This window comes from Archocentrus centrarchus, chromosome 13 (assembly GCF_007364275.1).
Source record: "Archocentrus centrarchus isolate MPI-CPG fArcCen1 chromosome 13, fArcCen1, whole genome shotgun sequence".
Classification (NCBI taxonomy): Eukaryota; Metazoa; Chordata; class Actinopteri; order Cichliformes; family Cichlidae; genus Archocentrus; species Archocentrus centrarchus.
The window spans coordinates 10857165-10868661 of record NC_044358.1 but is presented as its reverse complement, the minus strand read 5'-3'; the positions used below and the strand labels follow the sequence as shown (position 1 = coordinate 10868661).

The window sequence follows — 11497 nt, the reverse complement described above, 5'->3', positions numbered from 1 at the left end:
ATAATTAAAAATAATTACGGAGTAATTAAAAATAATTCAGCCTTAGTAAAATTAATTACGGTATAATTAAAAATAATTACGGAGTAATTAAAAATAATTCAGCCTTAGTAAAATTAATTACGGTATAATTAAAAATAATTATGGCGTAATTAAAAACAATTCAGCTTTAGTAAAAATTAAAAATAATTACGGCGTAATTTCACATAACTAAAATTTACTTACAGGATAGTTACGGCCTAAGGGCGGGCCGTAAAAGAAAGCGTTACCGATTTCCTGAAATAAAAGACATACAGTACACACAAACCAAATTATTTATGAGCCTAAAAAGACTGAGGGTAAGTTTGTGAATTACTACAGAGATTTAAATAGCCAGCTTCTGTCTGCTGATTTAGACCAAATGAAAGCTTTTCTTGAAGAATTAGACTTACCAGCAATTGGGAAAAAGCAGAATGACCTTTTGGCCTCACCGATCACAAAAGCAGAGATAAAGAAAGCAGTAAATAGGCTAAAAACAAAAAAGTGTCCAGGAAGTGATGGGTTACCACCCGAATGGTACAAAACATTCAGTGAAGAGCTTATCCCATTACTAGAAATATCATTTAATTACACACTCAAATATGGCGAAATACCCCCATCCTGGTAGAAAGCGATAATATCAGTGATCCCCAAGAAAAACCACTGTTGCCAACTCCTCAGTAAGGAAAGGAGCCAATGGCTGTCCTAAAAGCCGCTAGAAGTTGCTATATGATGTCATCACCTAATTTGCACCCTAATTGGACATTTGCATGTAGTTGCAATATAGACTGTAGGAAAGAGGACTAACATCTTTGGAGATTAGAGGTGGGACTCGATTAAAAAAATTTATTGAATTAATTAGAAGCTTTGTAATTAATTAATCGAAATTAATCACATTTTAATCACATTTCAATATTTAACATGAGAAATATTAATTTAAGTTTAGTTGATGAATGAATCAATATACATAAGCTTAAACTTCAAAATTTTGTTTATTTTCCCACCAGTCTACTACACAGACCAACGAAGGGTGGAAGTGCTCCTGTGATAAGCAAACTCCTGAAATTAAAGTTAAGCATCATAACTGGATAGTTTTATTCAACATTAATGTCTCACTCAATATAGTTGGAAATTAATCATTCACTCAGCTGTATTCCTTAATGTTGAGTTGAGGGCAGGTAACGCAGATATGAAGGTTAGACCGTCCAACTTCACAGCCGCTACCTTCCGGCCTTTGTGGTCTTCGTGGGCCCACATAGACCGAGTCCTTTGCAGGATGCGGCCTCTGAATTTGGACACAGCTCATCATGATCATCACATTGTGCATCGATATAATCTGTATGCCTGAGAAACGTTCCACAGTGCAAAGTGCGATTAAAATTTTTTAATTCGTTATTTTCCCTGTAATTAATTAATCAAAATTAACGCGTTAAAGTCCCACCCCTATTGGAGATACAAAAAGTGAAGCAAACACACCCTGAATATGTTCAAAACTACAAATGAACTTTATGAAATAACTTAATAACTTAAATGCTTTGCCTAGACCCATATTATATATCAATTTTGTCTCATATTGTTTAATCGTAGAATATCACATTTAACAGTAACATTTATGTGTGGTGTGATTGCTAGCTGTATTCAACCTTCCTCCTTTTGTAAGAAAACATGTTGTCCGCTGTCTCAAAAAAGTTATTAAATGCCGAAACAAGGTCCGGGGATGGGGTTGGGTCCCCCTAGATGTCGTAGCAAGAGGCGGAGGGGGCGGAGGGGGCAGAGGGTGTGGGTGGGTGGGCTCGGTAAGTGAGGGCTGGGGGTTGGAGGGTGGGGTCGAAGCGAGGTCTGGATGATGTCAAAGCCTACAAAGGGACGCAGTACAAAGGCTTTATGTACACAAAACGTGACAGCAGAGGATTTCAGGCTTCCGATCTATCTCCAAAACTCTCCCAAAGTCGCAAGATGTCATCGGAAAGAGTCACTAAATTTGTCGCTAGTCGCTTTTTGGGGGAAAAAAAAGTAGCTATGGGGTCTGAAAAGCCGCTAAAACTAGTGACAAAGTCGCTAAGTTGGCAACACTGAGAAAAACAGCAGTGAGACCTGTTCAGACTACAAGCCTATATCAAAACTCAATGTATATTACAAATTGTATAGTTTGATTATTTCACAAAGATATGACTATTCTGTCAGTGACATTATTGACAAAGATCAGACAGGTTTCATTAAGGGAAGTCAAACCCAGGATAACATAAGGAGGGTCCAACACATTATCAGCTACATTCAAAACAATAATACCAGTGCAGTCTTAATGAGGCTTGATGCTGAAAATGCATTTGACAGTGTAAATTGGACCTTTTTATATTTGGTACTTGTAAAATTTGGATTCAGTGATGAAGCTGTCAAATGTAGTAGCTCTTTGAGAGCTATAATAGAACAAGTCTGCTAGACCATATCATTACATTTATACATGCTGCACACCATCGTGTGGAATATTGCAACTCACTATACATCAATAGAACCTTCAGAACCCTAATTACAATAATATGTATGAAGGTAATCCATAGTAACTACATAAGGTAACTAAAGAACACACTAACCACAGAGAAATTGAAAACAATTTTCTGTTGCTACTTTTCCACCGCAGAGGAACCGGTTCGTGTGCCAGTGCTCGTGCTGTTCCCAATGAACCGGCGAAACACTTAAGAACGGGCCCGCGTTCCCACCGCGTTTCTGTGAACTGCTCCTTTATGTATGAGTGTGGGCATACAGGCATAACACATTTCAACATCAAGGAATACAGCTGAGCAAATGATTAATTTCCAACTATATTAAGTGAGACATTAATGTTGACTAAAACTATCCAGTTATGATGCTTAACTTTAATTTCAGGAGTTTGCTTATCACAGGAGCACTTCCACCCTTCATTGGTCTGTGTAGTAGACTGGTGGGAAAATAAACAAGATTTTGAAGTTTAAGCTTATGTACATTGATTCATTCATCAACCAAACTTAAATTGATATTTCTCATGTTAAATATTGAAATGTGATTAAAATGCGATTAATTTCGATTAATTTATTATAAAGCTCCTAATTAATTTGATTAATTTTTTTTAATCAAGTCGCACGCCTAATTTTTATACTTGATGTGTTCTCTGACCACTTCACTTATGACAAAAGGACTCGGCTACATATTCTTCTAATGACAGCCAGGAAGATGTCACCTGGATGAAGCCTGACCCACTGGATACAAAAAAATCAAGCACGTATATACAATGGAACGATTAACTGCTTAACTACACCTGAAAGCTCAGTGCTTTGAAAGACTGCGGAAGCCTATTGTAACTCTTCTTAAGTAAGGCGCATCTTTTTCTGATTCTTTTCTGTCTCACTGTTTGGGTTACCTGTCTTGCTATACTCTGTGACGGTAAATGAGAAATTTGGAATTCTATGTATGAATAATGATGTGACGCCCCGGTCTCAGCCCCAGGATAAAAATGTTTGTACGTAAATTACCTGTTTTTGGTTGGCAGTAAAGTAAAAAAAAAAAAAAAACTATGACAAAACATTATGAGCTTTTTGACTTGAAAGTACCTCAAGGACAAAAAAAAAAAAAAATTATCATATCAAAATGAACTAGTTTTTAAAAATTACGGCTCACTCATCACTCAGGATTCTCCAGGATTTAGATAAGCATATGTTGGCTGAGAGCTGGTGATAAACTCAGCAAGCTAACATTGCTTATTCAGGATTAGCTTAATGGCTAATCCTGAACATTTTACCATCAGAGAATGGTAAGATTATCATCAAAGTGTTATTCCACATTAACTGGATTACATCTATATTAAAAACATACAGAATTTAGTTAGCAGAGGATGAGCCACAGGTATGGAAGATATCGCCCATGCAGTAATTATCCAATAGGAAGCTCGTACCTATTTTCTTAGTTAAATCCAGGTGGCGACTTTTTTTTTTTCGGCCAGGCAGTGTAGATTTACTGATCACAGACATACCACAACAGCCTATGGAAGAAGGTCATGCGGTCTGATGAGTCCAGATTTACCCTGTTCCAGAGTGATGGGCGCATCAGGGTAAGAACTGAGGCAGGTGACGTGATGCACTCATCATGCCTAGTTCCTAATGCCTAGCAACATTATGTGCTCAAAGAATGAGGTCAGCTGACTACCTGAATATACTGAATGACCAGGTTATTCCATCAATGGATTTTTTCTTCACTGATGGCACGGGCATATTCCAAGATGACAATACCAGGATTCATTGGGCTTGAATTGTGAAAGAGTGATTCTGGGAGCATGAGACATCATTTTCACACATGGATTGGCCAACACAGAGTCCAGACCTCAACCCCATTGAGAATCTTTGGGATGTGTTGGAGAAGCCTTTGCTTAGTGGTCAGAATCTGCCATCATCACTGCAAGATCTTGGTGGAAAATTCATGCAACACTGGATGGAAATAAATTGTGTGAAGTTGCAGAAGCTTATCAAAACAATGCCACAGTGAATGCACGCCGTAATCAAAGCTAAAGGCGGTCCAACAAAATAAAGTATTCTGATTCTGATTCTGATTCTGATTAGTGTGTGACCTTTTTTTTTTTTTTTTTAGTGGCAACTTTTTGGGGGGCCAGGCAGTGTATGTGTTTGTTGCATATTACTGCTGCAAATGTTTATATGCTTTATATTGTTTTCTAGCAGAGGGATGGCAAGCTGTTCTGTTTATTTAGAAAAAGAAACATCCGTTTTATTTGAAAAAAATAAAAAATAAAATGTAGAAGGGTCCAGGTAGAGGAAGGGTCCGGGTAATTCACGGCCAGTGTATTTTTGTTTAGGAATGAGAAAACAAAAATTAGAAAACAGCTCATTTCCCAATTACCCTTTCAAAATTGGGAAACAAAAAAATGAAAAACGAGCCATTTTCAGTTTTTTGATTTGTCAAAAACAAGTGAAAATCAAACAAGAACTTATCTGATTTTTTTACAGGCTTAAAAATTACATTCTGGATTTTAAAAATCCAGTGTGGAAATCTTATTTCTCGTTTTGTGGTGAATTTTTTGTATCTTGACCCGGAAAACTCAAACGCAGCATAAGTGGAGGAAAGCAGCCACAAAAATTTAAATCTGACTGTTTCTGTGACACAAAATAAACATTTAAGGTGTTTTCAGGCAAGAATATAGATGTGTAAACCTCAGATATGTGTTTGAGTTATTAAGATATCACTTAATTGCACACCTCTGGAGTACCACAGGGCAACCAAGCCAGATAGGACGACTCCTTCAGCTTGATGTCTCCCTTCACCTCCTGTGGCCACCATCTGGTTCAGGGATTACCACCATGACAGGCATCAACCACCTTGCAGTCTAAAACAATGGAGGTGTTGTAATTCGTAATTCGTATTCGTAGCCATCAGGCACCAAATAATCTTGCAGCCACAGCTCTGAGCAGCAGCCTCAAAAATGGAGTCCATTTGGACTCAATGTCCTCAGCCTCCCTCGGAATGCTGTCGAAGTTTTGCCGGTGGTGGGAATTGAAGATCTTGTGGACTGGAGCCTCTGCCAGGCATTCCCAGCACACCCTCACAAGACATTTAGGTGCGCTGGGTCTGTCCAGCATCGTCCCTCACCACCAGGTGGTGATCAGTTGACAGCTCAGCTCCTCTCTTCACCCAAGTGTCCACAACATACAGCCGCAGATTTGATGATACAATTACAAAATCAATCATCGACCTGCGACCTAGGGTGTCCTGGAGCCATGTGCATTTATGGACATCCTTATGTCCAAAAATGGTGTTTGTTATGGACAAATTGTGGTTTGCACAGAAGTCCAGTAAAAACCCACTTTGGGATCAGGTAGGCCATTCTACCCAATCACACCCCATCCATCCATTTTCTTCCACTTACCAGGGGCCGGGTCACAGGGGCAGCAGCCTAAGCAGAGAAGCTCAGACCTCCCTCTCCCTAGCCACTTCCTCCAGCTCGTCGGGGGGGGAATCCAAGGTGTTCCCAGGCCAGCCTAGAAATATAATCTCTCCAGCATGTCCTGGGTCTGCCCCAGGGCCTCCTCCCAGTAGAACATGCCCAGAACACCTCACCCGAGGGGTGCCCGAACCACCTCAACTGGCTCCTTTCAATGTGGAGGAGCAGTGGCTCTACTCTGAGCCCCTCCCAAATGGCTGCACTCCTCACCCTATCCCTAATTTCCACAATTAAGATTCAATTAGGATCTATCTATCTATCTATCTAAGGAGAGGCCAGCCACCCTTTGGCTGAAGTTCGTTTCTGCCGCTTGTATCAGCGATCTCGTTCTTTTGATCACTACGCAAAGTTCGTGACCATAGGTGAGGGTAGGGAGGTAGCTTGACTGGAAGATCGACAGCTTTGCTTTCATGCTCAGCTCCCTCTTCACCACACTAGACCGGTGCAGCATCCACATTACTGCAGACAAAGCCCCAATCCATCTGTCAATCCCCTGCTGTCTTCTCCCGGGAGTATCCCAGGATCATGTTCATGAGTAAATATAAAATAGAGCTTTTTAAAAAGGTATTCCTAATGAAAAAACAACACCGTGCTTTTATTTTTCCTTTAAATGTTAGACTGCCCCTTGAGCATCGATTCAATTCAATCACTTCATTTTCTTTTAGTGTTTCAACTTATTCTTTTTTTTAAAACTCCACAGGATTGACACAGTGCTTGTAGTTTAATGTAAAATCACATTTTAGTGTCAGAACAATATCAGACAGCTATTACAGTAAACTAACTGTTGCTCTGACTGCTTGGCCTGACATGTGTTACGCATGAACAATGCTCTCGTGGGAAGTGTTATGGAAAGTATAAAACAGCAGATGTCACTGAAGCCTTGGTGCTGAAATCTGCTGCAGAAACAAACCAAAGTTCAGAGTTCTTGAGGTGAGCATGGGGATAAAAGTTGGTTTACTGCTGTTTGTGACTGTGTTTCACTTTATGCTTGAACATTTTAAAGGCCAGTGAAGCAGCGTTTGTGTGCATGTGATAAGAAATGAGAAGCAGACTTTTTTGCTGTTTGCAAACTGCCACTTTGTTTCTTAGAACAAGAATGATGGTGAACTCAACTGTGTCTTATTTTATTCTCAGCACATATTTACATGTAGGAAGTTTGAAATACTTTTATTTTGTGTTAATTGCACTTTTATACTTTAGTATAGCTTTTATGAACACGTCGCTGATTGTGGTTATCTGTGTGAACAGAAGCTTACATGAACCTATGTACATGTTTCTGTGCAGCCTGTTTGTAAATGAGCTGTATGGTAGTACAGGGCTGTTTCCATTCCTCCTGATTCAGATCCTCTCTGATGTTCACACTGTTTCTGCTCCTCTGTGCTTCCTGCAGATTTTCTGTTTGTACACCTATGGAAGTGTAGAATTTTGTAACTTAGCCGTCATGTCTTATGACAGATATCTTGCTATCTGCTGTCCTCTACAGTACAGAGCACATATAACAAATAAAAAAGTAGTTATTTTTATTGCTCTCATATGGTTTTACTCTTTTGTGAAATTCATTATCACGCTGTCATTAAACCTGCGTCTGACCCTGTGTGGAAACATCATAAACAGTCTGTATTGCCACAACTATCTCGTTGTGAAGTTGGCATGTTCAGACACCAAACTGAATAATCTTTTTGGCCTTTTTGGTACTGTTCTCACTGTTTTAGTCCCTCTGCTTCCAATCCTCTACTCCTACATGAAAATACTCAGAATTTGTTTTTTTGGCTCCAAACAGATGAGACGTAAAGCTGTCAGTACCTGCACACCTCACCTGACCTCCCTCCTAAACTTTTCTTTTGGGTGTTTATTTGAAATACTTCAGAGCAGGTTTGATATGACCAGTGTGCCCAGTGTGGTGCGAATCTTCCTGTCTCTATATTTTCTCATCATTCAACCACTTTTCAATCCAATTATGTATGGAATACAAATGTCCAAAATAAGAAAAACATATAGACGTGTGTTGTGTTTTAAAATGCAGCTGTGATTCTGTTTTTGTCTGTAGGAGGTTTGAATTCAAAAGTCCTAAACTTTTCTATTAGGTGTTTATCTGATGTGATAGGCCAGTGTATCCTGTGTGTTGTGAATCATTCTGTACTTCTGATCATGTATGTAAATGTCCAACATCTGAAAAACATGATCATGTCTCCTGTTATAAAATTTAGGCTTTAATGTATCAGTGATTTTTCTTATGTCTCTAAGATGTTCAGTTTAACACCAAATATCTGATAGTACTGAGAGTTTCATGCGTGGTCAATAAAGTTTGTCTGATCTTAATGGTTACAGTCATTTTTAAAACTCTCTCTGTTTGATGTAAACTGACAGAAATCTCAAGAAAATGGAAAATGGGGCATACTCATCAGTCAGGAAATGAGTAAAGGGCAGAGATCAGTGCTTTACATTAGATTCTACTTACTTTCACTGAATTATAGTAAAACAAAAGATATAACATTTGGTAAAAGGAAAATCATAAAATTAAAATAGAGTCTATGAAAATAGGTTTTTATGTGGTGTTGCAAAAGAAATCATTTAAAGCCAAAATGTCTATTGCATCTATTGGTATTGCAATACTGTATGAAAATAAAGACATCTTGAATCCAAACTTAAAGTCATACATGATCATGAATTACGATTTCATAACATTATTGAATCTTTTGTGAGCATAATTATTCACCACCAAACACACACACGCGTGACCTCTGCAGCAGCAGAGCTTCCTCTCCTCTGGCAGTTTCATAATCATGAAGGAAGCAGAAAAAAAAAAAGAATGATGTTCAGCATTAGGACATTTTTTTTCTCTTTCACCATCTTGAATGGTTTTGTTTACTGAATAATTTTAAGATGTTTGACTTTCTTGGTTTCTGTCAGACTCAGTAATACAAGATGAGATGTACATGATTCCTCAGGCGTCACTCACACAAGCCCAAAGAATGACTGGCGTTACCCTGGCAAACTTTGATCCCTATGGATCATGGATGGGGCCTGATTATTCAAGACCTTGTATGTGAGAAGAAGGATTTTAAATTCTATTCTAGATTTAACAGGGAGCCAATGAAGAGAAGCCAATATGGGAGAAATCTGCTCTCTCTTTCTAGTCCCTGTCAGTACTCTAGCTGCAGCATTTTGGATCAGCTGAAGGCTTTTCAGGGAGCTTTTAGGGCAGCCTGATGTGGGCTGTTGATCATGTTGGTTGATCATGTTGATCATGTTGGTTGATCATGTTGATCATGTTGGTTACAAAAGTCCAATTTGTTGCTTGGTAAGCTTTCACCAGACTCACTTTTCTGGAAAATCCATCTGACATTGTCTTCCTTAGGTGCTCACATTGTAAACTTGCACTGTGCATTGCACATTACCGTGAGAACAATGGAGATAAAAGTTGCTACCTCAATTTGGTAGTTCTACAGTACATCATTCAAAAATTAAGGCAATTGCAAAGGGGGAAGGCAAGAAACTCCTTATGTAACACATCCCAAATGGTCTTGCAACATTTGGACACATGTAGGTATGACCATTTGTGTTTGAACATAGTGTCAGCACTATACCTGGCCACTCAGGGGGAAAGGGGAGTCAAGAGTTGACCGGTGTGCCAAATGAGGGCCCAGATGCTCTAGAAGACGTGTGTCAGACTCAAGGCCCGCGGGCTGGATGTGGCCCGTGATCTAATTTTTATATTTTATTCGCTCCCACCATTTAAACTACAAATCCCACAATGCCCTGCAACAGCTGTCGGCAGGCCAAGAACTGTGCGCTAACCCCTTTTCCGTGTTGCCGACTGATCAGTGATCAGCGGATAAAAACATCGGTCAGCACTTTTTACAGTGATATTTAGGCTGCCTGACTCCCCAAAAATGTCCAAACGAAAAGTGGAAAACAGGGATTTTCCAAACAGGTGGGAGGCAGAGGACCTGAACGCTGAAATCGGAGGTAAACCATCTGTCTCATTTTCTCACTTGAAATGCGGGGAAAAGAGCGGATTGGTGGGACAGATACGGGGTAAAGGTGAGACCTGCACAGGTGAGCTGACAGTGCGTCACTGCGTCACACAGCAGGAAACGCTGCACAGCAAAGTCCTGAAGACAGAACGCATCATAAGCATCGCAACACAGACAGGGAACTTTTTAAGAGGCAAAGGTTTAAATCGCGGCAGCTTCAGTCCTTTTCTGGAGTAAATAGTTTCTGAATTTGGTTACGTGGCTTATTACACAGGTGCGATGAGCTGCCTGAGGAAATCTGTCAGTGCATAGAAAGTGAAGGAAAAGCCTCAGCAGGGCTCAGGAAAAAGCTGCTGTATTCTGACATTCAAATTCATTTTACTGATTTAAATAATTATTTTTAATCCTGTTCGGCCCGCGACTCAGAATGTGTCTTCAATTTTGGCCCGTCCTGTGATTGTGTTTGACACCCCTGCTCTAGAATGTCCTGGAATTGGTCCTCTGTCATTCTAAAATATCAAAATTGTGTTTGTCTACATCTGATTCTGTTTATTGTTCTAACATTCCACCTTCTCCTTCTCTTTCTTCTCCCGACTATGAATAGCCAAGAATGTACTTGTCACCACTTGCAACTGCTGATGTGTAACTAAGGCCATCTAACTGAGATCCGTGACACTAGAAAAAGTTAATGTTATATTTTTTCCACAGAATAGGAAGGAAGAAGGGACAAACCATGCAGGCAAAATTAGCAGACACTTTTCTAGTTGACAGCTCCATCTGACAACAGACACTGCAGACAGGCAGTTCACAGACTGCCAGCAAACTGCCCACAAGCAACCACCACTGAACCAGTGATAATTTTGACAGCAAATTATGATTTAGTTTTAGTCATAGTCTTTTGACAAAAATGTAATTTAGTTTTAGTCATAATTTAGTCATCTGATTAGTTTTAGTTTTAGCCTAGTTTTAGTCAATGAAATTATCGTAAGAATGTAGTCGACTTCTAAAATGGAAATGTTCCTCTCCCCCCACCCACAACTGGTGGCTTCATGAGATCCTGAATTGCATTAAGGTAGAGAAGCGGCGTGCATTTAGGACAGGCTCTCTAAATATATCTAACCAAACATGGCTGCATGTTCTCAGGCACATAGGGGAGTACAATATTATTCCAGATTAGTTGAGGGAGGTGAATGGATGAGATAATCTCTATTTATATTGTTTATGTATTATTTATTTGTGATCAATCTAACTAACCTGGGTGATCCTTCCTATTTTATTTTAATTTTAACTTATTTACTTTACCCTTGTTTTTTTTTGTTTTTGTTTTGTTAATTGTATGTATGTGCACTTATGTGCATATATGTGTGTATGTGTGTGTGGAACGTAGGTGGGATGTGTAGAATGTTCTTGTGCTGTTTCTTTTCTGTTTATGTATATTTATATGTTCCATAGATTTCATTAATGTTAAATAATTCTCCTTACAATATAGGGGTATAGGGGATGGGGGCAACTAGTACCTTATTTG

At 39.3% G+C, this 11497-nt stretch overlaps 1 protein-coding gene across 1 annotated transcript; it reads left to right on the top strand.

The window, feature by feature from the left end:
- Window positions 1–7091: 7091 nt before the first annotated feature.
- Window positions 7092–8009, top strand: LOC115791157 (olfactory receptor 11A1-like; the record flags this gene model as incomplete). The annotated part of the gene is made up of 1 exon (XM_030745283.1): window positions 7092–8009. A coding segment is annotated over exon 1 (918 nt), but the record flags the coding sequence as incomplete, so codon positions are not given.
- Between the last annotated feature and the right edge of the window lie 3488 nt (window positions 8010–11497).